This window comes from Anolis sagrei, chromosome 6 (assembly GCF_037176765.1).
Source record: "Anolis sagrei isolate rAnoSag1 chromosome 6, rAnoSag1.mat, whole genome shotgun sequence".
In the NCBI taxonomy this organism is placed as follows: domain Eukaryota; kingdom Metazoa; phylum Chordata; class Lepidosauria; order Squamata; family Dactyloidae; genus Anolis; species Anolis sagrei.
This window is the reverse complement of record NC_090026.1, coordinates 33,105,709-33,132,096: the sequence shown is the minus strand read 5'-3', so window position 1 is coordinate 33,132,096 and position 26,388 is coordinate 33,105,709. Positions and strand designations below refer to the sequence as shown.

General features: G+C 44.7%; 2 protein-coding genes across 6 annotated transcripts in view; both read right to left on the bottom strand.

The window, feature by feature from the left end:
• Positions 1–929: 929 nt before the first annotated feature.
• On the bottom strand, positions 930–6,524 carry HOXB8 (homeobox B8). Of its 2 annotated transcripts, none has more exons than XM_060780865.2 (2): positions 4,888–6,524; positions 930–2,470 (listed from the first exon to the last, which is right to left on the bottom strand). In XM_060780865.2, the coding sequence occupies exons 1-2, from the start codon at positions 5,318–5,320 to the stop codon at positions 2,163–2,165; spliced, it is 741 nt and encodes a 246-aa protein (XP_060636848.2). In that variant the 5' UTR covers positions 5,321–6,524; the 3' UTR covers positions 930–2,162. The 2 variants fall into 2 exon arrangements, with proteins under 2 accessions (XP_060636848.2, XP_060636849.2); XM_060780866.2 differs by having other exon boundaries at positions 930–2,467.
• Positions 6,525–15,535: 9,011 nt separating this feature from the next.
• The window catches only part of HOXB9 (homeobox B9), a 60,832-nt gene continuing 49,979 nt past the window's right edge, over positions 15,536–26,388 (bottom strand). Inside the window, exons 1-3 of one of the 4 annotated variants that reach the window (XM_060780861.2) lie at positions 21,355–22,214; positions 19,194–19,292; positions 15,536–17,000 (exon numbers count right to left, since the gene is read on the bottom strand). In XM_060780861.2, coding sequence (XP_060636844.2) covers positions 16,765–17,000; positions 19,194–19,292; positions 21,355–21,880 — 861 coding nt within the window. In that variant the 5' untranslated portion in view covers positions 21,881–22,214 and the 3' untranslated portion in view covers positions 15,536–16,764. Of the gene's footprint in view, positions 17,001–19,193; positions 19,293–21,354; positions 22,215–26,388 lie in introns of those variants that run through there. The other 3 variants (XM_060780863.2, XM_067470002.1, XM_060780864.2) reach the window with 3 other exon arrangements.

The following is a 26,388-nucleotide window of genomic DNA, read 5'->3' as shown; positions in this document are numbered from 1 at the left end:
AAGCTGGCTATGACAAATAAGAATAAAGATGGCCTTGCAGTTAAGGGATTGGCAGGAGTCCCTCTTTTCAAGGTTAAGTTGCCAAAAAAAGAGGGGAAAAGGGAGGGGAGTAATAAGGAGGGTGTATGCATCATAGTTTAGACTCGTTCTGGGAAGGAAGGAAAAAGTGACAGCTTTCCACAGACTGCAGGAGAAGAGTTTTGGGAAGGGAAAAGGAAGCAGGAGCTCGGAAATGGAAATAGGCGGTGACACAAATCCAGGCCCACTTACACAAACACAACCAACTTTGGGTTGCTGTTTGTTTTCCTGGCTGTATGGCCATGTTCCAAGCATTTGGCTCACATCTATGGCAGGCATCCTCAGAAGTTGTGCGGTCTGTTGGAAACTAGGCAAGTGGGTTTATATATCTGTGGAATATCCAGGATGAGAGAAAGAACTCTTCTCTGTTTGAGGCAAGTGTGAATGTTGCAATTGACCAACTTGATTAGCATTGAATGACCTTGTAGTTTCAAAGCCTGGCCGCTTCCTGCCTGGGGGAATCCTTTGTTGGGAGGTAAACCCACTTGCCTAGTTTCCAACAGACCTCACAACCTCTTATGATACCTGCCACAGATGTGGGCAAAACTGTCAGGAGAGAATGCTTCTGGGACATGGCCATACAACCCGGAAAATTCACTTTGGAGACAGGAAGGCCACCCACCCAGCCTCCTGAGCCCATGAAGGAAATGCTTGCAGCACACTTTGTAACACACATAGACACACATAGCCTCCTTGCCCTCTTCTTCCCATCGCTTAACATTTCAGATGTGTCCATTCAAAGCCACAGCTTTCTTCAGGATGTCTTCAAAAGTTCCTTGGAGTTTTAAAAAAAACTCTTTTCCTTCCAAGATGTGGAGCTGGGTGAAGAAAGGACAGCATCACGGGGCAAATTGTGGCTTGTAAACTTTATTGTAACTCCTTTCTTCCGCTGCTCCCAAGCTCCCACAATAGAACAAAGTGAAGAAAGAACAACAAAATATAGCGTTAGTTTCCCCGCCCGCCCCATAAAGTAATTCACGTATACAGTATACATTCTCTTTTATTATTATTATTATTATCATTTTTCACAGTAAACCTAAAGGGGAAAAAGAACCCAAAAACCCAGGGGGCGGGGAAAGGGGGGTTGAAAGAAAGAAAGAAACACTTTTTACAACTTCTTCCACTGTGCGCATGCTAACCTAAAGTAGAGAAAAAGAGAGAGGGAAGGAGGGAGGGGGAACCCCTTTTAAAATCACCCCCCTTGCCTTTGAAAGATAGAGATACACACAGAAAGACAAACGCATTAAGAAAAAGCAAAACGAGACCCCGAAAGTTGGGAACGAACTCAACAACAGCAACAACAAAACAAAAGTGGAGACAACTACAGCATAAATAGGCAGTTTCATGTTGTCAGGTGTGTTTTTTGTTTGTTTTTTTCAGAGCTACCTCCAGAAGAGTTTAACCACAACAAGGGAAGAGAAGGGGAAGTAAACATGAGGAGGGGGCGATGGGTTTCAAAAGTGCACTAGGTATCATTTTCACATCTTTTCTATATATATTTATATGAGAAAGAAAAGGGGGGAGGAGAAGAGAAAGATAGCAGAAGAGAAGCCTTCCAAACTGCAGGATATTATTTTGACATAATTCCTGCTGCACTGAGAGCCTGTCCCACATCCCAGATAAAAGAGGGAGGGGAGTGTGAAGGATGAAAGGAGAAGGGAGGGGGGAAGAGGTGGAGAGAGGGAGAATGTTCACAGTCATGGTTAACAGAAGCTATTGCATTACACTAGTACTAATTTTTATTTTTATTTTTTTATACTGGCGAGAAAACAAAAAAATAATAACAAGGCTAAAAAGACCCTAGGATCTCTCTTCTTTCCCCCCTCCCTTTCTCTGACCCCCCTGCCTCCCTCCCCCCGTTTTAAATATAGATATAGTTCATCGTATGTATCAAAGGACAACCAGGAGAAGAAGACGCTCACAGCTATATTGTTTTACAGCAATGAAGAAGGGGAAGCTTTCCCCAGGCCCTTAGGAGGGTCGTTGCCCCCTCCTCAGTCCCAGCCACGGACCACCTCTCCGGCCAAGTGGCCAGCAGGCTTGCTGGGAGGAGGGGGCGGCTTGCCTGTCCATCCGTCCAGCTCCTACTTCTTGTCCCCGGGCTGTGCTTCTCCGCCCTCTTCCACCTCCTGCGCCCTTTCCATTTTCTGTTTCTCCAGCTCTTCCTGTTCGCATTTGCTGCTCGGGAACTTATCTTTGTTGTTCTCCTTTTTCCACTTCATCCGCCTGTTCTGAAACCAGATTTTGACTTGCCTTTCGGTCAGTCCCAGCGCGTGCGAGACCTCGATCCTCCGCTTGCGGGTCAGGTACGGGTTGAAGAGGAACTCCTTCTCCAGCTCCAGGGTCTGGTAGCGGCTGTAGGTCTGCCTGCCTCTCCTCCGTCCGGCGGCTGCTGGGGTGGTTGGCGGGGAGGGGAGGCGGGGGCGAAGGAAGGGAGGGAGGGAGCGAGAGAGAGAGAAAGGAGGTTGAGAAAACGCAGGAAACAGCTCCAGACTAGGCGAGAAGGATGCAGGCACCATGCCTGCAGTCTCGCTCTCCAAAACACACTGATAATGTTTGCAAACTTCGGCTTATCCAGGGATGGTTGAAAGCAAACAGAAGCAAAGAGAGAACTGAGGTTGAAAAGACTCATAAAACAGCTTTAGAGGGGGAAAGGGGGAGACACAGTTGCTATGCCTACACTCTCAGCCTCACAAGCGAGAAAGAAGATTGAGAAGACTGATGAAACAGCTTCAGGAGGGAAAGGGGAGAGACCCAAACACTATGCCTACACTCTCAGCTTCACAAACACACTCGCCTACACAGCCTACACTTTCAGCTTCACAAACACACATTCTCTAGCGCGGATAATGTTTGCAAACTTCAGCTTATCCAGGGATGGTTGGAAGCAAAGAGGAGCAAAGAAAACTGATGTTGAAAGGACTCATAAACCAGCTTCAGAGAGCAAAAGGGAGAGACACAGACACTATGGCTACACTCTCAGCCTCACAAACACACTCTCCTACACAGCCTACACAAACACACATTCTCACAAACACATTCTCCTACACAGCCTTCACAAACACACATTCTCTAGCATGGATAATGTTTGCAAACTTTAGCATATTCAGGGATGGTTGGACGCGAAGAGGAGCAAAGAAAACTGAGGTTGAAAAGACTCATAAAACAGCTTCAGAGAGCGAATGGCTACACTCTTAGCCTCACAAACACATTTCCCTACACTATCTACACTTTCAGCTTCACAAACACACTCTCTCTCGCTCTGATGTTTACAAACTTCAGCTTAACCAGGGATGGTTGGAAGCAAAGAGAAGCAAAGAGAGAACTCAGGTTGAAAAGAGGCATAAAACAGCTTCAAGAGCGAGAGAGACCAAACCTACACTCTCAGCGTCACAAACACACACTCTTCCCGCAAGCATGATGTTTACAAACAGAGAAAGTGGAGCTTATCCATGGACGGTGGAAGGCAAAGCAAGAAGGGAGGTTGAGAAGACCCATGAAACAGCTTCAGAGGGGAAAGGGGGAGAGACACAGACACAGACACTGTGCCTACACTCTCAGCCTCACAAGCGAGAAAGGAGATTGAGAAGACTAATAAAAAAAGCTTCAGAGAGGAAAGGGGAGAGACAGAGATGCTATGCCTCTACTCTCAGCCTCACAAACACACTCTCTGGCGTACACAATGCTTGCAGATGGAGGGGAAGCCTACCAAGGGATGGTGAAAGGCAAAGAAGACTCACAAAACAGCTTCAGCGGCGAAAAGGGGGTGAGAGCAGAGAGAGACCATGCCTATACTCTCTCAAACACAGTCTCTGGCACACATAAGGTTTGCAAATGTTCTTGTCCAGGGATGGTTGAAGGCAAAGAGGAGCAAAGAGAGAAAGGAGGTTGAAAAGGCATAAAACAGCTTGAGAAGAGAAAGGAGAGAGAGAGAGAGAGAGAGAGAGAGAGAGAGCATGTTTCCAAAACAGACTCTGTGACACAGACTGGCCCTTCCATAATAGGGGTGGGTTGAGAGAAAAGAGGGAGGCATATGCGCCCGACAAACCCCCTTCTTTCGACCCCCCTCTGTCTTTCAATCCTACTCGAATACATTCTTGAAACTCTGGCCCCCTCACAGTCTCTCGACCCCCCAAAACAGAGGTAGGGGGAGACATAATATCACCCTCCCAACGCTTCCCAACTTCCCCAAGTTCCTTAAAACGCCACCACCATCTCTTCATCATCTTCCCTCCTCTCCCTCGTCCCCCCACCCCTCACCTCAGCGCGGCTCTGTCCACCATCCCATCTCTAGAGGGTTAAAGAAAAAGATAATAACTAAAATAGGGGAGGAGGGAGGAGCAGGAGGCGAAGGAGAGACACAAAAAGAGGGTCTGGGAGGTTGTAAAAGTACCATAAACTTTAGGGCGAAGCTTCTGGCATTGAAAAGAAGAAGGGGGGGGGGGGAGAAAGAAAGAAGAGTCCAGCTCTTTCCCCTCCATTCAGGAGAAAAAGGGTTCCTTTCAGGGTAATTAAGCGATAAAGCCAGGGAGAGGTGCAAAAGTTTACGCTCATAAAACAGTAAAAAAAGAAAAAGGGGAGAAGTAACAGGGTTGGAGGAAAGGGACAGCGGGGGGGGGGGGGGGGGCGAGAGAGAGAGGGGAAGAAAGATAGTGGAAGAGGTGGGCAAAAAGGAGGGCGAGTTTGTTTTATGGGTTCAGGAAATGCCTGGGCTGAGGCTGGCCTCCCAAGCCAATCACCCCCACCCCCACCCCGTTATTATGGCTTCTCCTCCTCCTCCTCCGGGTGCTTCTCCTCCTCGGGGCTCACCTTGGGGTCTCATCCAGGGGAAGAGCTGCGTGGGCGAGGGGCTCTGCTCGGCGTTGTCGGCGTCCTCGCTCAGGGCGCCGCTGGAGGCGAGCTTGCAGTCCGGGTACTGGACCAGGTCGGCGTCCTGGGCGCCGAAGAGGCTCTGCCTCTGCAAAGGGTCGTAGCCGTAGAAGTTGCTCGGGTCTCCGTGGCAGGCGACGGCGCAGGGGTTCTGCTGGTACGAGGCGCCCGAGAGCGAGGAGGCGGCGCCGTGGTAGAAGTCCTGGATCTGCGTGGGGTGCTGGAAGCTGCCCCCGGCGCTGGGCCCGTACACCACCGTGGGTCTACCCCCCAGCTCCTGGGCGAAGCCGCAGTCGTAGAAGTTGGGGCGCAAGGAGTCGCCGGCTTTGTACTTGGAGAAGAGGGAGTTGACGAAGTAGGAGCTCATGGTCATAGAAAGAGCCGGGAGAAGGAGCGATGGAGAGAGAAAGAGAGAGGGAGGGAGAGCCTTAGATAGGGTCAGGGCTGGAAGGTAGGGCAGATCCCTCCAAACCCACCGGAAAGAGAGAGAGAGAGAGAGAGAGAGAGAGAGAAGGAGTCAGAGTCTGAAGGTAAAGGAGATCTCTCCAAACCCACTGGAAAGGGATAGTCAGCTTGAAGATAAAGTAGATCTCTCCAAACCCACCGGAAAAGAGAGTCTTTCAATAGAGAGGGTCAGAGCTCGAAGTTAAGGGAGATGTCTCCAAATCCACAGGAAAGAGAGAGACTTTCAGTAGAGAGAGTCAGAGCTTTGAAGGTAAAGGAGATGTCTCCAAATCCATAGGAAAGAGAGAGACTTTCAGTAGAGAGAGCCAGAGCTTGAAGGTAAGGGAGATGTCTCCAAATCCATAGAAAAGAGAGAGACTTTCAATAGAGAGAGTCAGAGCTTTGAAGGTAAGGGAGATGTCTCCAAATCCACAGGAAAGAGAGAGACTTAGTAGAGAGAGTCAGAGCTTGAAGGTAAGAGAGATCTCTCCAAATCCACAGGAAAGAGAGAGATTTTCAGTCTAGAGTCAACTTGAAGGTAAAGTAGATCTCTCCAAAACCTCTGGAAATTAGCCACAAAATCAAGATGAAAGCGATGAGAAGCTAACCCAGGAGTCTTGGTGGTTTCCAGCAATATATAAAGATATAGATTTTTTAAAAAATCCAGAGGACTGAGTCAAAACTCTTTGCCACAGGACATAGTCTCGGATTCCTCGCTTTTTTATTATTGTTGTTGTTGTGATTGTTGTTGTTGTTATTATTATTCCTTTCTCTCTTTTCTCTCTGTCTCTCCCTCTCTGCCTGCCTGTCTCTCTCTTCTCCTTTTTCTTCTTCACCCCCTCCTCCTTCTTCAACCCCCCCTTTTGGAAAAAAAATCGGCACTTAAACAAAACAACAACAACAAAAAAAGAAAAGAAAAAGAAAAAGAGTCGCTCGCTTTACATTTCCAAGGAGAGGTGCCAGTTCATAAACAGTTTTCCGTGATTTACTTCGGAGCAAATGAGTTTGTTCATATTTCGCAGTGTCTTTTCTGGATCATTTGCATCTATTACGGAACCCTCATCCTATTGGTTTCCACGTACTCCACACGGACTCTGAGCAGTCTGCGAGCAGAAAGGAGAGTGAGCCTGAGACAGAGGAGGGAAAAGCGAGAGAGAGAGAGAGAGAGAGAGGGAAAGGGGGGGGGGGGAGAGAAAGAGAGCGCAAGCGAGGGAGAGAGGGAGGGGGTGGGGTGGGGTAAATATAGAGATTAAATATGCTAAACTATCTACGTTAATGAGATATCTCTCGCCTCTCGACAAATCATCACCTAAGCCCACCCCAAAGATTGATATTTGGGGAGGGCTGGAAAATTAAAGAGAGGCTTTTGCTCCCGCCGTTAATTTCCATTTTTTAAATTATTTTTTTTTGGTCTCCCCCCCTCCTCCCTTTATATTTTAACGAGGCAGTTTTAGCCTTTGGAAAATGTCAGAGTTGCTTTGGAAAACTGTAAAAAAAGAGGCCGGGTTTAATTGCTACCCGTTTTTTTTTCTAAAAGCCTCCTATAAATGTAATTGGTATTTTAATACCAAGTTATCAAATCCTACGGCGTCCTGTAGCCTCAACATATTTTAAAACAAACGAGGTAGTCAGATTTAACATTTTAATGATCAATTTCCTTATTATTGATAAAGGTTTAACTATCAGCGGAGGAGGAAAAAAAAGGGGGAAAATGGCCCATTTGGTAACAGAAGGGAAGGGGGGAGGGAAAGGCACCCTCCCTCCTTCCCACCCCCCTCCCACCCCCGAAATAAAACGAGAGGGGTCGTAAACTGTTTAACAAACTATAAAGTGCAATAAAATAAAATAAAAAATAAAATAAAACCAAGGCACGCATACCCAACAACCCCAACTAAATATATAATATAAATAAATAAATAAAAAACAAAACACACACACACACATGCAACGCACCCGGAGATGTTCTTCGCTGGTTATATCGCACTACATAAAAAGCTGTTAAAGGGTTTTTACGAGTTCTTTTTCCCTCCTGCTATAAAAACCCAGGCTTCGATTGACGCCTCAACTCCATTATCGCAAGATGTTGGGGTGTCAATAGTGAATTAAAATGATTATAGTTTTTCATATATAACATTGACTTTTCGGCTCTCTTTTATTCCTCCCCCTCCCCCACCCTCCCTGTTCTCTCCTCCTCCTCCTCCTCCCTCCCCCCTCCATAGGAGAAGATGGGATGCCGCCGTCTCTTTATCACCTCCAAAACGCTACATTTATGGGGATTATTAACTGAGCATTCACAGCCACCCATTCTCAGCCCCATCATCGCCACCCCCAGCAAAGTTGGAACCACAAGGTGCTTTTAAGGCTAGCAGAGGGATAAGGGATGGGGTGGGGAGGGGAGGGGGGCAGAGAAACAGGGGTGAAGGGGGAGGAGGTGAGGGGCCCTCTTTCTCACCCCCCCCCCCATATTTTACTGACGTTTGTTAGAGTTGCGTTCAGCTTTTAAGATGCTAACTCGACAATTTCCCTCGATTTAAGCTCACAGGGGGTGAATATAGGAGCCCTTTAAACGCAGTCAGCAACTATTAGGAAGAAGATGCCTCCTCAAATCAGGAGACTTTGGAGCTTTCTTCCCACCCCCCACCCCCCTCCATCTTGGAAATATCTCAGTCCTAATCAGGATCAACCCTGCAAATAGGTATTCCATAGCTTTTCTCATATACACTGACATTTCCCCGATTAAGAACCTATCTGAAATAACATTAGACTGAAAAGCACATCTTAGAGCCTTTGGGGCTCTTTGTAAATTGGAAGGCACCAACCCCACCCCCGTAAAAAAATACCCTCTATAGCTTTTCATACACACACACACACTTTAAGAACCTATTGGACTGAAAAAGCACTTCTTGGAGACTTTGTAAAGATGAAGATTTGTAAGGATAATTTCTGGTATGGTGCCTACTTACCTAGCTGGGAAGGAGGGAAGAAAGGAGAGATGAAAGGAAGGAGAAAAGGAGAGGGGGTAAAGAAGGAAGAGAGAAGAGAGAGAATGAAGGGAAGGAGAGAAAGAAGGAAAGAGGAGACTTTGTAAATTGGAAGACACCCCCCTCCCCCCCACAAAAACACCCCAACAAAAATGTTTACACCCAAAGTATCTAATCTGTAAAACCATAGACACCCCCTTCCCCAGATGAAAAGAAAATCTTCTTTTGAAAACCCCAAAGATGAAGATTTGTAAGGATAATTTCTGGTATGGTGCCTACTTACCTAGCTGGGAAGGAGGGAAGAAAGGAGAGATGAAAGGAAGGAGAAAAGGAGAGGGGGTAAAGAAGGAAGAGAGAGAATGAAGGGAAGGAGAGAAAGAAGGAAAGAGGAGAGAGAGAGGAAGGGAGGAAGAAGAGGAAATAAAGGAAAGGAGAGAAGGAAGGAAAGAGGAGAGAGGGGAAGGAAGGAAAGAAAATGAAGGAAAGCAGAGAAGGAAGGAAAGAGGAGAGGAAGGAAGGAAGGAGATAAAATGAAGTAAAGAGGAGAGAAAGGAAGGAGAGAGGAGAGAGAGGAAAGAAGGAAGGAAGGAAGGAGAGAAAATGAAGGAAAGCAGAGAAGGAAGGAAAGAGAGGAAGGAAGGAAGGCAGGAAGGAAGGAAGGAAGGAAGAAGATAAAATGAAGGAAATCAGAGGAAGGAAGGAAAGAGGAGAGGAAGGAAGGAAAGAGGGAGGGAATGAAAAGGGAAGAAACTGCTTCAAGATGATCCACGCTAACTTCTTTGAAAAGTAGAAGCCATTCCGTTTTTATTTTGTCAAGAGATGGGTTTTTATCTAAATCCTTCATTCTTTCTCATCCCGCCCGCAATTAAACGTATTTTAACTCCTCGAGAAGCCTTCAATGGGAGTTTTTCTGTTCTCCATGTGGAAGTTTTATCTTTATGTTCTCTTCTTACTGTTAGGCAAAATAAAACCGAGCGGGTTGCTTTGCTTGAAGGGAGCCCCAAACTTAGTCACAAATTTGCAAGGGAAAAGATCAAAACCGATCTGGATTCCTCTCACTTTTGAACGATTTATGCCTCCAGTTGCATCAAGGTCTATCCCAACCTCAACCCTTGGAAGGTTAGTTTAGGATCGCCTTCCCTACCCCAAAGTTTCCAACACTTACATTTCCAGGAGCGTTTGAAAGGGAGAGAGGTTTCCCACTGTCTAGATTTGAAACCACTTCTCAACTGCATAGGATTTTCAAGGAATTGGCCTTTTAAAACATGTTTGCTTTGTTTCCCTTATACATCCATTAAAGGGGAGGCCCATTGAAGTCGCAATAGGATTTAGCCCACAGATCTGTCAATAAAAGAGCTGCTTCTCAAGATGCGGATGGGGAATTGTGAGCACGCATTTCCTGAGGTGAAGGGGAAGCAGCAAAAGGGAGAGAAGGAGGACTAAGTTGTCTTGGAAGCTGAACATTTCTTTTAGCAACAGATCAACGCCTTCAAAAAGAGACGACCGTGGATCAAGGACCAGCCGCTTGCACTAAATCATTGCCCTACTGTACTGGGGACCCTCCGATGAAAGGAAAATATTTCTGTTACAAGGGAGGGAGGGGGGAGAAGAGGGACCACGAGAGAAAGTGGGAACATAATTTACAAATACCCAAGGGAGGGAAGATTTATCAGGAAAATCTCTTCTCCCCCCCCCCCTTACTCCAAATACAGCACTTGGTAAACTGTAACTTCTTATTACTTTATAGCCTCATTAATTGTTGCTACTGTTGTTGCTTTTTTAAAGAGGGGTATCTATGGATTTGCCCCTGAAAAGATTACTGCTTTCATACCGTTTGGAGTTGCTGGAATTGGCCTTTGAAGCAGAATGGTCTCTTCTGTGTTCTTATTCCCTGCCTTCTTCATTCACTCACGAGTTCTTTCTGGTTTTGAACGCTTGTAAAATCGGTTCTGTGCCGCTGAACCAAATCGAGCATTGAATGTCAGCCCTATCTCTTGCCTCTACTTCCTTCTTAAGGACATGTAAGCTTTCTAAAGAACAGATTCATTAAAACAGAATCCATTCCCTTTTCTGGTCATGTTATTTTGTTTCCCCGTCTCCAATCAGGGTCTATATCAAATCAGGTACATTTGCCATTATTTGAAGACGGTAATGAGGACAGGCTTGGTTGTGTGTGTGTGTGTGTGTTTAATGAATAATCTGGAAGGTAAACTTATTCATTTCCTCTTGGATCTAAAAGGTTGCCACCAACTTTCGAGGGGCAAGGGAAACAAAATCCGTATCTGAATTGCGGTGAGTTTTCCGAGTTGTATGGTTGTATGGCCATGTTCCAGAAGCATTCTCTCCTGACGTTTTGCCCACAACCTCTGAGGATGCCTGCCATAGATGTGGGCGAAACGTCAGGAGAGAATGCTTCTCGGACATGGCCGCACAACCCGAAAAACTCACAGCAACCCAGTGATTCTGGCCATGAAAGCCTTCGACAACAAAAGTCATCTCTGTTTTCGATTCATGTTTAATATTTCCATTTCCACCCTTTTCTATTTTTATATTTACCAACGAGACACACAAGGAGAGAAACATGGAAATGAGGATACAATTCAAAGCTAGGCCAAAATGTTGAAGTAAAGCAGAAGTTGGAGGATGCTGAAAATGTTTAGAACTACCAGGGTTATTGTTTGTCTTGTCCTGTTTGACACCAGAGATCCCACAATAGCTTTCCCTAAAATTCCTGACCTACCCTCCTTTCTCCAGCTCAGTATACCCTAGATATTGAAGATTGTAATATAGACATCATAACCTTTTGACACCCGGGAGGAGCGGAGTGACAAATCAGTGTGACTCTATGGCTTCGCTTTCAAACAGAGTGTTTGTTTACTCCATCATACACACATCTTCCAGGCCTTGGATGCCCAGTACATAAGCACAGCAGGGAAAACTCTCCTCGCAGGTTGGATGGCAATGAATGGGAGCTGAGCAGAAATTCTTCCACGGCCCTCTTTTCCCTGCAAAGGGGATTTTGCGAAGGAGAATCTCCTTCCTCGTTTGTACATCCAGTTTTATTCTGTATGTTCACCTTCCAGTGGTCTCGGCGCCTGTGTCTCCAAAAGTAGGAAAGGAAAAGGAGCAGTCGCTGTTATTATTTCTATATTTTATGTCGAAGGGAGGGGTATTTACCCACCACGCTTTGGAGCAGCCATTCCGTTTATTGTTCCTAATGAAATCAAGGTGTTGTGGACTCAAGGGGCAAAGAAACCCAAGAAGCAGAGGAGGGTCGTTTCCTTCTAAACGTGGAGTAACAGCGACATCTAACGACCGTTCGGAGTAAGACACCCTTAAAAATCTATAAACGAAGATGGGTTAGGGAACGCTTTCCTTGTGCTTGTGCCTTTATGGACCCCCCCCCCCCTTTATTTCTCTGTGTGTGTGCTTTTCCAAGCATTGTTTCATAGGACAATTCCTTTGTGAAATTATCAGATTCGGCATATGAATGTGAGCGAGGAAAGGGGGCAAAGAGACCTCTCAGAAGTCTCTCTCTAGGCCATATACGCTCCATCCGGTCCTTTTCAAAGCCATAAAAGCAGGAGGCTGAGACTTCGCATTTGAAAAACCACCATTGTTTCAAAGCTCCGAGACTAAACAATTGACGTATTCTGCTCTGGAAGGATGGGTGGGGGGAAAGCTGGGGTTGTAAAGAAAAGTCTTCTCTTCTTTATCCCCCCTTTTCTCCCCCCCCCCCTTTTCTCTCTTTAAAGTGTAAAGTAAGCCTTCCCAAACGCAGACGTCTGGCCAGAACTTTGGGATGTGTGTGTGTGTGTCTATACTGGGGATATTGGCCGGGTGTGTGATGGGATGGTTAATGCTGGGAGTTTATGATCCAGGATGCTGGCAGCTTGGAAGTGATAAGACGCAATAGACAAAGGGTGAAGCAATCCAGATCGCTGGAGTGGAGCAGAATCCACAAGAGGGGAATAAAATGCACAAAGGTTTTCTTTTTTTCTCCCTCCCTCTCTTTCTTCAGCTCTTTTATACCAAAAGCTTTCTTATTATTTTTTTTCCATGGGTGCCTCCCCCCTCTCAGCTTCCCCCCTCCTTTCTAGTACCTTCTAGTAATTTAGGAGCTTCTGAAAGTTTTCTACTCTTGTTTGCTTTACAGTTGCTTAGTTCCTTAACCTTCAGAAATTTATACCCTATAAAGTTTTATGGCGGTCATATTCTTTTACGGCAGCCTACTGCGCCGAGTTTTCTCCCCTCTTTTATGACAAGTTTCTTTCCTCTTTCTATCCCAGGAAGATCCAGAGACCGCTTTCCTCTCTTCTCGGGATTTTCCAAGAAAATAGAGACATACATTCAGATAAATATGCACACACATAGGTATATATTCTCTCTCTCTCTATATATATAGATGTGTGTGTGTGATGGCTGGTGTATATTTTTCTTTTTATCTGGAGGCGACTGTATGTTTCAAGGATCATGTTTTGGTTTTGTGGGACTCACTAATATGCACACACATGCATATATATATATATATATATATATATATATTCTAACTATATGCGTGTATGTGTGTGTGTGATGGCGGGTGTGTATATTTTAACTGGATGCGACTGTATGTTCCAAATATCATGTTTTGGTTTTGAGTTTGTAGGAATCACTAATGTGGAAATCCACACAAAATAAAACACGAACATCCCTCCCTTTCACTGCTTGGTGATTCTGGCTAAAGGTTCCTCTTGAAAGGACTTTTGGAAAGTGGAATCACAAAGCAAGAAGCTTCCTTATCAGATCTGTGATATTTATTTCTTTACATGGTGAGGCTATTTTGGATATCCATGCCCATTATGACCCTCTCTTTTCCTATCCTTAATAGCAAGGTTCACTATTATTTCACACCATGAATCTGATATATTTAGTCTCTCACTTGCTCCATTCATTCATCTTTTCCTGGTGCAATAAGGGTCTTTGGAACATAATAAAATGTTGTTGTCGTTGTTGATTATTTATTCCTCACTGAAAATAATAATAATAATAATAATGACTCTTTTCGCCACAAATGGAAAGAAAGAGAACCCCTTTATTTCTGTTTTAGAGATGCAGCTCGTGGAACACGGAAGGAAACGAGAATACATTGGAAACAAATGCATATCAGCTTTCCTAAAGTGACTTTTTTCCAAGAAAAAAACCCTCTCCGACCAAACAATAGCCAAACAAAACAAAACGCCAGCTCTTTACAAATACACGGCAAAGAGGCCAGAAGGAAGAAACAAACACAGTTGCAAATATTTCTCAAGTTCTAGAAGTAGCAGTATAACACAATGAGATATAGGTAGCTTCCCCACCTCCCCACCCTCCAAATCGATTTTTTATTCTGAGGCATTAAAGCAAGTGTGGAAAATACATTTGAACCTTACAGAGGAAACGATAATGTTTCTTCAGCCATTTCCCCCCTTTTAAGACAGAAGCTTCTGTAACGAAATCAGCTAGATTCTTTTAATATTTAACCCATGCTGTTGCAAAAAAAAGCATTTATTTTTTTCAAAATAAAAATCTTATTTTCATTTAATAAGGTCTAGAGATGAATCTATGACTAAACTGGGCGAATATGCCAATACATCAATGGAGATGGTTCTCTTTATAAAATGAGAATATTAACCCTGGAAAAGTTTCAGGGTGATTTTATTTATTTATTGTTTTGTTTTGTTTTGTTTTGCCATCGACCTCCAAATGGTTTTTGAGCTTCATTTGAACCATCAGCCAGAAATGAAACACAGACAAATCACATAATACTATAAAACCTGCCCAGGTTTAACAGACATCCCACAAATGCATAATCTCATTTAAAACAAGACGACTTCCAATTGTTTAATTTATTTTTTTTTCCTGGGAAGAAAAAAGAGAATGTGCTTCTATCCATGGAAATTCTACTTTCAAATAGATTTTTTTTTTTTGTAAAAGAGAAGGTGAATCCTGACTGATTGTTGTTTATGCTATCAAAAGGATAGCGCTGATCTTTTACCAGTTTTAAGGTTTCTGTTGCAACCCCCCAGCCCCCCCCCTCCCCCCAAAAAACCAACCCACAACTATTTAGGAATTGAACGTTTCAAGGGTTTGGGAGGAAATGATTTTTAAAATCCCACAAATGCCTTCTTTTTAAAATGCAGATTTTTCAAAAATACTCCTCTAGCCTCCCTAAAAGAGATTTCTTTTCTTCCAGTTTTCAGAAACCAGGCAACGCTACTTGGAAAGATTAAAATATCCCTATCAAATTTCTAAAGAACAGCTCGTCAGCAGACACAAAATGGTATCAAAAATTCTATACAACACTCTATGAAATTAGATTTCTCTGCTGGGACTGCTTTTTGTCTAGAAAGATCCTGAAAGGTAGACATTAATGTCTTCTCTCCCCATTCTGTCTCTCTCTCTCTCTCTCCAAAAGCCCTGGTCAGATTTCCCACCCCTTTTATTCATCCTTTCTGCCACCTCGTTGGCATTATTTCTAAATCCGAATGGAAAGATGCAGAAGAGAGGGGAGTGCCTTTCTTTGCCTATGGAAATCCCTCTCCAGTTCTGAAACTAATATGTACAGACTCCATTTTATACTCCTAAAAGCCACAGAAAACAAGCGGAACATTCACAAAATCACAGCCACGAACACATTTCCCCCCTTATATAAAAAAAGAAAATGGCAAAAAAAAATCCTCTCCAACCTTCACACGCCATATATAACCGCCTTGTACTAAAGTTACTTACCTACCTCTACTTGGCCCTCCCCAAGTCCCACCAAAGAGAGGAGGGGGAAGAGGGATTCATTTCGACAGTGGGACCCCATGTAACTTTTCAAAGAGACAGCGGTGTCAGTCTGTTTCAATGCAAAAAGGAAAGTCGGGGTGGGAGGAAGGAGGACCCTAGTGGCACCTTTAAGGCTGACTACATTTAAGACTGCGATAAGGGGTTTCAAACTGGATACGACTTAAAGGTACCGCTAGATTCCTTCTCTCCTCTTCCCTCCTTTTCTGAAAATCCCATCTAGGGTGGTTTTCAAGGGACAAGGTTTGAAAGAGGAGAAACTCGCCCGCCTTTTAGTATAAAATGGGAATTATTTTTGTAAACAATGCAAAAGTAACTTCCTTATATTCAAAACAAAAAGCCCTCCCTCCCCCCCCCCCCCCCAAAAGCCATCATGGCTTTTTAATGCCCCTCAAAATTCGTTTTCATATGAAGATGAAAGAGGGGGTTTTCTTCCAGGAGAACAAGGTTTCCAAGAACATTCAAGTATTAAGACTTCTCTCTCAGCACTAACTTGGTTGAAGAAAGAAAGGAAAACCCACTCCAGACCCGCTCCTCTTGGCACTTGAATGGTTCTCTGAATCTCTGTCTTCAGAATAAATTACAAATAGTCACAAACTTCCTAAACAGTTGGACTAAGCCGGTTATTATACACACCAAAAATCTTTAGCCCACCTTCTCTGACTCATCTTCTGTCCCTTCAAAGTTGAGACCAACTTGGAAGGGTCAAAAAATAGTAGGCCTGGTTGGGAATATTATCTCCTGCACAACCCCAACAAATTCTGCCCTATTTCTTTATTGACGGGTTCATGTGTATGAACAGAGTTTTAAAAGGGAATATCTAGGACAGGCCAAACCGGTTTCACATCGATTTCCTCAAACAGGAACCCTTGCGTTGGAGCACAACTCCAATCACCCAAGGCCTGTTTGGCTGGGGAATATGGGAGCTGTAGTTCCACACAGTTGGAGGAACCTGGAGAAAACTGACCTTAAGGAATGGGAACAATTAAATGTGCAATGGGACGGCTGGTCCTTAACAAGAATTTGGTAGGATACTTCCCTCAGGATATTCTACAGATCCACCTGATGATCTCTCTCTTTCTCGCCATGAGAAGAAGAAAGTGATCTGAGGAAAGGCTTGAGTTACAACCCACCTGGAAGCCTCCATTGCGTCTATTTACAAGCAGTTGGCTCAGAGAATGAAGTTTCAATGGAAACGTTGTCTTTTGCATGGGGCAGTTTTTTACATATATATTTAATTGTTTGGCGGTGGAGTGGCTTAATGTGATGGCCATCCAAAACTGATGCCGCTGTCAAACGTGCTTGCTATAAGTTCTTTCAAACAGCCCCCAAACCTAAGGTGTCCCAAATGAGCCTTATCTCTTCAAGGGGAAGACCGAAATGCAAACAAGCAGGTGCAATCATTATATATTCCTGGCATATCGACCAGGAAGCTCTACTTCGGGTCTGGCTTGGTTTTGCTGTCTTTCCAGCACCGTTGGGGAAGCCTTGTCCATAAATATAACATTAGTTTCGAGACAGGGCCAAAACTGGGGGAGAACAGGGGGAGGGAGCGGGGCGGGAGAAGTGGAGGACAGGAAGATCTTCATTCTTTGCCTTGTTCCTTGTTCATTTTCTTCATCTTCATCCTGCGGTTCTGAAACCAGATTTTGACTTGTCTTTCGCTCAGGTTGAGCAGCCTGGCCACTTCGTGTCTACGGTCCCTGGTGAGGTACATATTGAACAGAAACTCCTTCTCCAGTTCCAAGGTCTGGTACTTGGTGTAAGGGCATCGTTTCTTCCTGGAAGAGCGAGCATGCAACCAGTTGGCTGCCGGGTTACCTGCAAGGAGAAGAGCAGAGAGACCTTTGTGAGGCAGCCATCACTTCAGAAGGACTTGGGACTCTGTGTTTGAACTGATCCAACCAAGTGGGAAGAGGACACCCACCAGGTTCTAGGGAGTTTAAAGGAAAGTTTAAGGAAACCACATCTACTCTTCTGTTGTACTTAGATGTAACTATGCAGACAGACCTTCATGGGGCAAAAAAGGATGCCAGAGGGAAGTCAATGGGTAGAGATTCTCACAAGTTTATGCAGCTGAAGGCAGAGGCAAGCAAAAAAAGAAGGAAGGAGAGTGTTCAATTTGAGATAAGAGTGAGAGGGGGAACTTATAAGGATGAAGTAAAAGAAGTATATAATGCTAGATAGATAGATAGATAGATAGATAGATAGATAGATAGATAGTGGAAGGAAGGAAGGAAGGAAGGAAGGAAGGAAGGGGTATATTATTCAAGATATATATATAGGCAAGGGGAGACTAGGATGAAGATAAGGAAAAGCTATAAAGTACTCAATTTTATATGAATGAAAAGGAATGAAGATATTCAATTTGAGATATACATGAGCCCCTTCCACTCAACTGAATAAAATCTCATATTATCTGCTTTGGACTGTGGATTCAGATAACCCAGTTCAAAGCAGATATTGTGGGATTTTCTGCCTTGATATTCTGGGTTATATGGCTGTGCAGAAGGGTCCCTTAGAAGAATTAAGAGAAATAAGAAGTATGCAGTACTCAATTTTGTATGTGTGCTATAGGAGAAAGGAGTATGTTTAACAGAAGGTATATATGCGGAAAAGGAGAGGGAAACTGAAGAAGGAAGGAAAGGAAGGAGTAAAAGATATTTAATGGTCCTATTGCAGGAGTATAAGTCTTCTACATGATCTTTAGAGGCAGGGTGTGCTATGAAGCTTACTTTGTGGAGTGTCCTATGCAGAGACAACTTCATACACAACAATGAATAATTCAACACTTCTTCTGCCTGTACTCTGGCCCTTTTCCCCCCTTAAAATCCGGAGGACCTCTGCTCTGCGCCTACCAACTGTGAAACAAATTGCCTGCTGTAGTTTGTTAGTGTTGTGTGTGTGAGGTGGAGAGGCAATTACATGGAGGGTCCCCTAACACTGTCACTCTTCAGGGGGAAAATAGAACCATGAACTATTTCTCTGGAAGTTCTCCTGCATTAGCTGAGGATCCCATAGAGTGCCCACTTACTCTACTTGTCTGAATGGGGATTTCAGATCACCTCCCTGGGCATAAGTGAGTGGAGGAGAGACCAGGATGTGGTTGAGACCCTGTGTTAGTCTCAGGCATGGGTCTACGCGGGAGTAAGCACCAGATCTTCGACAAAGGGCTGTGTTGCAGGTTACTACTTTGAGTGACACTGTTCTTAAATACACACACATTCACCCAGAGGAATCTGGTGGGTTTCTTCTGTAGGGTTGTCTCCCTCACAGAAGGAAAGGCTTATCCAAAGAGCACAGAATATAACAGCGTTGGAGGAAGAGAGCTAACCAGTCTGACTTCCTAGTAGGCTACGGAAATTAAAATTTAGAAAAACAAAACATCTCCAACAAATTGGGCTCTTCTTAAGTCAGGAGGCATTTCCCTCTGAGTAAAATAAAATGCGCCTTGCCCCCCTCCTGTGTGTGTGTGTGTGTTTGTTTGAAATTAGATTTAGTTCTCATCTTTCCTCCTCTACAAATCCTACCAGCCCCTTCCTCAACAGAAGCGACTGCCTCTCTAATAGGCAGAATTAAATATTAAAGACGAGGCATGGCTGTTAATAATTAATACAGCTACCTATCTTTTAATGGCGTTGGGATGAGATCTCCAGCAATGACCCTCTTTTTTCGGTTGTGTGCGTGCGTGTGTGTGTGTGTGTGATTTCTTGGCATTTCAAGGAAACATGACGTCTGCCACAGGAAAAACGCGTTTATCTCGCATTTCACACTATTCCCCAAACAGGAAGTCACATTTTTTGTTGAGAAATAAATGGTGGGGCTGGCACGCTACTCTTAGGAGCCAAACCACCACGACCACCACCCCTGTCTACAAGGAAAAGAGTCCTGGGAGGGTCTGGTTTCTCAAGGAAGAGGCTTAGATGGAAGGAAAGCCTTTGGACAGAGCTGCCCTCCCTCTCCCCACCTCTTCTCCTTCCTTTCCCCATTCTCTCCATCGCCGGCCAAACATACCTTCTAAGCTAGCATGTACAGGACGCCCACCGGCACCCTGTCCCTCTGGAACCGAGCGGTTTTCTTGGGCAAGATTTTTATCTATCTTCAATTCCGGGGCTGGGGAGAAAGATGAGGGTGGGGAGGAGGGTAGAAGGGGGGCAGATGAGCTTTTTGACAAAATGGCAAACCTCCCGCATCTTCTCAGGGAGTCTCCTCAGTCGCTGAGCAAGATTTCCTGCCAAGAGCCCCACATCAAATGCGCTTTTTTTTTGTGCCTCCCACAAACCCACCCCCTCCCGGGCACGGAGAAAAGGAAGCGAATTGCATACAGGGATAGAATGCCCAGTCCGAATGACCCTCAATACCCTTTGTTTTCGGACTGGAGGAAGAGCACACACTCTACATGGAAAATATCAATGCAATATTACAACTCCATCACTTGGGAAAGGATGCTGATAGACAAGCCAAGAGGGATTTTTCTCTCATTGAGCCTCAAACATGAAACTACTTGAGTTTTTACCATTCTCATTCCTCACGAACACCCCAAACATTGGACCAGGCATGCTTTGTTTTGGACTGGAGGAAGAGCACATACTCTACATGGAAATTATCAATGCAATATTACAACTCAATCGCTTGGGAAAGGATGCTGATAGAAACAGACAAAAGAGGTTTTTTTTTTTTCTCACCGAGCCTCAAACATGAAACTACTTGAGTTTTTACCATTCTCATTCTCCACAAACACCCCAAACATTGGACCAGGCACCCTTTGTTTTTGGACTGGAGGAAGAGCACACACTCTACATGGAAATATCAATACAATATTACAACTCCATCATTTGGGAAAGGATGCTGATAGACTCAGCCAAGAGGGATTTTAATTTCATTGATCCTCAAACATGAAACTACTTGAGTTTTTACCATTCTCATTCCTCACAAACATTGGACCAGGTTGCCCGAAACCTCCTCCCCATTGAGAAAAAGCCCTTCACCGCTCAAAAAAAATATTGAAGAGGCAAAGATTATTGGTATATTTTATTGTCCCTCCATCCAACTCCCCCCCCCCTCCGCCACTAAATCCTTTTCCCTACGTTTTGCCCTCCAAAGGGGGAGGGAAGGCGAGCTCATAGCAGCCACCCACCACCAGGTTGCACCAAGAAGCACACGATTAAGTTTTAAGAGTTTGCCAGTCTGTTGTTCCCCGTAGCAAATAAAATAAAATATAACGAACCAATTAAGCTCGTTTCTCTTTTTACTGTTTTTTATATAAAGCGGGTGTTTTGGGGGAAAGAGTGGGGGGGGGGGAGGAAGAAGAGCGGTTTTGGCTCTGAAATATTCATAGGCACGTCGGGCGCATTTCATAAACAAACAACCATCAGACAACAACCCAGAGTGACAGGGGAAGCGCCACGGAAGGAAACCGGGGCTCCTTTTGAAGGTAAACAAGGACACGGGGAGCCACGAACACAGACACAGACCCCTGGCTTCTCCACGTGAAACAACAAGAGCAACAACAACACACCAACAGAATCCCCACGTTCCATCCCTTCTCCCAGACCCACACTGGGAAAGAAACACAATCCAATTGGGATAGCTTTCCCTCTCTTCCCTTTCCAGCAGAGTTAAGATGATCGGTTGCTGTAAGTTTTCCGGGCTGTGTGGCCATCTTCCAGAAGCATTCTCTCCTGACGTTTTGCCTACATCTGTGGTAGGCATCCTCAGCGGTTGAGGGGTCTGTTAGAAACTATCAGACTTGACCATACAGCCCGGAAAACTCACAGAAACCCATTGATCCCGAAAACCTTCGACCACACGTTAAGTTGGTCATTTTCAAGCCACGGAGGAAATCCCAAACCGGTTCACATTACACCCGCCTGACTTTTAAAAATATATATCAATTCAGCCAAGCCAACTATGCCTTCACCCTAGACACCCTTGCAAACCCTTAGATTACCTAACTGGGCTTTTTTTTTCCTTTCCCGGAGGAAAAGAAAGGAGGCGGGAGAATTCTCTTTTAAGACCAGCTTTTCAAAACAGAAGACCCCCTTTTTCTCTCCCATTGTGTTCTTTTATGACACACTTAGGGTCTTTTTTGGGGGGGGAGGGGGTGTAGGGCTGTTTCTCCATCTCCCTCCTTCCTGAAACGCTGTTGTTTACTTCCTGACTTTTTATAACTTACTTTGATCTGGCCTGCTTTTGTCCTCGCTTCCTTCACAAACTTTATTGTCCTCGAAGCCGCTGCTGCTGCTGGGCCTCGGCGCGGGCGCGACCCCTTCCCTTCCAGCCGCCGAGGCAGGGTCTAGCGGGTAGTCCTGGGCTCCCTGCTTGCGGATCTCGCCCAGCAGCGGCTCTGTCTTAACGGCGGCGGCTCCCTGCCCGGCTAGGCTCTCTGCTCGGGGCACGGGGTCCAGCCAGCTCCGCAGGTACCTGCTCTCCGAGGAAGGCAGGTTTTGGTGCTGGAGGTAGGGGTGGTAGACCGACGGCAGGCTGGCGGCCGCGTGGGGCGTCAGAGGCGTCCAGGAAGCGCTGAAAACGGAGGATTTGGGCTGGAAGCTACAGGAGGGGAACTCCAGGTGCTCAGTGTGGCTACTTTGCCGGGAGTTTGAGTACTGCCCGGAAGAGAATTTGGCCGCGGGAGGCTCCTCGCTGTCATGACTTATAATGGAGTCGACATAATAATTGCTAAGCGTCCCAGAAATGGACATTCTTGGACATCATACGAGCCCCACGGTTGGGTGAAGGTTGGGTGAAGGGGGCGAGAAAGCAAGCAAGAAAAAGAGCAGAGTTAATAAAAAAATAAAATAAAATAAAGGAGTCGATCTCGAGTTTTAGGCTGGCTCTATAGGTATTAGGGTCTATAAGTGGGAACGGATTGGGATGGGGGGGAGAGGGAAAAATCAACACAGGCGACACTCTGCTTAACCCCCTCTTTTCCTCCTCCTCCTCCTCCTCCAGCGTCAACTTCCTAGCCAAGAAAAAGTACAGTCGGGACTGCCGGGTTGGGAGCTTCCAGCAAAATGATTGGTCAAACTTTTTTCGTGAGGCTGATAAAGCGTCAGGGCCGGCGTAAATCAATCCGGGCGGAGGGGCGGGGGGGCTGCGCGGGGCTGTCAAACCGCCCTCTGCATTCCATATCAAGGATGGATTGGGTTATGGGGAGGCAATGTGGCAAAGCGGAGCGAGTTCAGAAAGCCCGGAACGTACAGTTCAAACCTATTGGGAGGAGGAGGAGGAGGAGGAGAAGGGTGGCGACGAGAGGTTACGTCCAGGGGAAGGGGGGGGGAGCCGCTCTCTGTATGTCTTGGGGGGTTATGGAGTGCCCCCTCCCTTCTGGACTTCTGCAACATGAAAGGAGAAAGCTGAGTTTTGCCCTCTCTTTGCCTCCTCTCAGGCTCCCTGTTGGGGATTTCTCCTTCCCACCTCACCCACCCCCGCATCTCACCCTCCAATCGATAAAGTCCAACCCTAGACTGACTTCCTCGCTCTTCCTTCTACTTAGCGGGGGAAAAAACTGCAATATAAACCGTCTAAAGTTTCTTTTTGAAAGAGGCAAGGGGAGACCAATGCCTAGCAGGGGTTTCAAAGGACAACATTGAGGTGTGTGTCCGGAGCATTTGTGTCTCTGTGTCTGTGCCTGTTATATTATATTATATTATTATATTATATATTAATGTGTGTGAATATTATGATTGTTCCTGAGAATGATGGGCAAGCTATGGATCACAGCTCAACCAGGTTTTTCTGATCCTATTACCTTCTTCCTCTTGGTTAAACATGATACTAAAGATTTTGCATATAGTAATGCCTGAGTGGATATTCATCCATGGCACACTACAGCATTGGTTTGCCATACGTTGCATTATTTATATACCTGAGTGAAATCTATTGCCTGTGGTGAATACCATATTAAATATAAAATTAGAAACTATAGTCTTCACGTGTTGTCGAAGGCTTCCATGGCCAGAATCACTGGGCTGCTGTGAGTTTTCCGGGCTGTATGGCCATGGTCATATATAAGCTTCCAACAGACCCCTCAGCCTCTGAGGATGCCTGCCATAGTTGTGGGCAAAACGTCAGGAGAGAATGCTTCTGGAACATGCCATACAGCCCGGAAAACTCACAGCAACCCATGGTCTCTATGTTTACATGTATAACCCCTATATGTATGTATGTATCTCACTTTCCAAAAAGGCATGTATCTCTACAGAGACGTCAGTAGGTTTCAAAATGCAATCCTTTCCTTCTCGTGTGTGGACATTAAGGGTATATAGTGATCCAATTTCAGATATAGCCTAAAATCGGGATAGCAGTCTATTGAGTTCCCAGTTTGTTTTGAAAGCCAGGGAGAGGCGGCAGGAGGGGGCTGCCATCCTGGAACCCACATTCATTCATTCATTCATTTTCTCTCCCTCTCTCCTTCCTTCCTTCCTTCTTCCCCTCCCCGCCATATACACGCACTTTAATTTTACTACCCTTGTAAAATGTCCAATCCGGTACTGATCCTCTTTGTTTTCTTACAGAAGGCGTTAGACTTGAGACGGTTAAATAGTTGAATAAAACTTACATTAGCTTTCTTTGATTTTTATGGCCTTGAATTTACTGCCTGTGGAAAAGGAGGGTGGTTTTTGAAAAAAAAAAAGGCAGCGGCATCAGCACCAGCAGCCAAAGGGGTGTGTGTGTGTGTGTGTGTGTGCCTTGAACACTTCGGAGTGCACCTTCCTCCCCCTCCGCCTTTGGGATGCGCCAGATCCAATCCCATTCACCCCCACCAAAAACCCCTTATTTGCTCCAGAGGAGTCCTATTCAAGTCAACGACTGCGAAGTACAGACTTGACAAGCCAGATTCTAAATGCATTTCTATGTAAGTTTGTGTCCTATCTCCCAACTTTTACAGGAATTTACTTCCTAGTTAACTAATCTAGGACCGAAAGGGAGAGGCTAAAAATTGAGTCATGCTGTTATGCTTCGGCTTAAACCCGCTTTACAGACCGAATTATCAATAAGACCCGGTTGTGAACCTGTCTTTTGTAGCGTAGAGCTTTCCATTTTCTGTTCAGATGAGAAGGAGGGTTGAACTGGAGGCAGCCTCTAACATTTCCACCCTCTGTGACCTCAGATAGGAGATATCCAAGCCTTTCTGGACCCTAAACACCCCTGATAAGATATAGCAAATTCTATACCCAGCTTTCTAGAGGACAATCTTTCTTTTTTTGAGTAAACTCCGCTCATGCTTGTGAAATGTAATTCTACAAACAGGAAGAGATTAAGCCCAGCGTCAGTGTACCCCACGGAAAAGAAAATGGCTCTTTTCCCTCTAAGTATGTTTCTCTTATGCTTCAGGACCTCAGGGATGGAGATTATGGGCGCCTCTTTCTTTCTCTCTCTCCCTCCCTTGCTTCAGACAAAGGCATGGAAGTGATTAGCGAGGAAGAAATCAGATAAAGAGATGCACATTATATTTGTAATATGTATGCGAACCTATCCATGGCAGGAAGGGTTAGGGAGTACTAGGAGATATAAACGGATATATATATCAGAGAAAGTGTATTTTGCTGGCTCAAAGAAGCCAGAGAAACTGCAATTTTAAGAATTTTTAGTTGGAAATGAATAGCTTTATGGGGGTCAAATCTTCTGTAGGAAAATTATTTCTGGGTATTGCTAAAAGGGAATAGATTGCGTTAAAAGGATGTGAAGGGGAAAAGAAATCGGAGTCTATTCGTACATAACGCATACAAAAATACAGAGATTAGACTGAAGTTTTTCCTCTTGAAAAATTCAGGGAGCACCTGCATCCAATAACCCAAACCTGCCTCCATCCTGATCTCTGCCTTCAGATAGTCTTTCTTGTGCAGTGTCAGGAAAGAGAAAGAAAGGAAGAATAAAAGAAAGAAAAGATCTAGTTTCAGTATTTTTTTCCACTCTTCTTCTGTGTTTGTTTGTTCTACTTCGGATACAAGTCTGAAGGGAATGGAATTGACTTCCAAGTAAGTCTTCCTCAAACAGGTTCTGTCAAGGATATTTTGTCAGACGCTTCAAACTCTGAATTTAAAGGATTTAAAGCATCGATGTCTAGTCTTAAGTCAGTCCCAATGAGTTAAATAGGTCGGACTTCCAGGAAACTGGGTTATATAAAACTGTAGGCCTAGGACTTCGATTATCTACTCGCTCAGAACTAAATTTTCCTGAGTTAGGTGGCACATTCCAGTCAAGTATAAATAGTATAAATAGTATAAATAAATAGTATAAATAAATAGTATAAATAGAACTGCACTCTAAATGCCCTTCCACACAGCCTTATATCTCAGAATATTAAGGCAGAAAATCCCACAATATCTGCTTTGAACTGGTTATCAAATAATGTAGGATTTTCTGCTTTATATTCTGGGATATATAGGGCTGTGTGAAAGGTCCCTAGATGTGTTTTAATTAAATTGGCTTCTCCCTTTCCTTTTAAAGAAAAGTAGAAGGTAGCTGTGAAAAATAACTTGCGGAAAGCCCTTTCCATATAGTTGAATAAAATGCCACATTATCTGCTTTGAACTGGTTTATACGGCAATGTGAACTCAGATAACCCAGTTCAAAGCAGATATTGTAGGATTTTCTGCCTTGATGTTCTGGGTTATATGGTTGTGTGTGGAAGGTCCCGAAGGTGTGGGGGTTTGTTGCAGAATAGTTACCAACTCCAAGGAGCTCTCAATGTGGCTTCCTTGTAATTCATATATTGGGCATTGTAGACCTCTCCTATTACACTCCTGTAGTATGAAGCTGACCTGACTTAATTTACGCCTGTGTTAATATTTAAAAAAGAAAAAAGACCTTTAAAATAATAGCATGTTTACAATAAGACGCATTTCTTCTACATCATTCCCCACTAAAGTCAGTGTACTAAATCCCTGGATTCCTTTCCTTTCTTCCAAAATAAACCTTAGTCAAGACTTAGAACGATTTCCTTCGGGAAGAAGTCCTCCTCCCGTAATTAAAACAGAAAACAAAGCCTTTTGCCCTGTTTTTATGGCGTTCCAGGAATCACTGATGTTTTTAAAATCCCTCTGATAGGGACGCACCCACCAGATCTTTGGGGTTAAATATATAAGAGAGATGATTTAAAGGCCTCGTGGAAAAGGAGGAACAGGCTTGTTGATTGGCGGGGCCGAGATAAGTGATGGATAAATAGACATTTTGGGTGGTTGGTGGGGAGGGGAGTTTTAAAAAA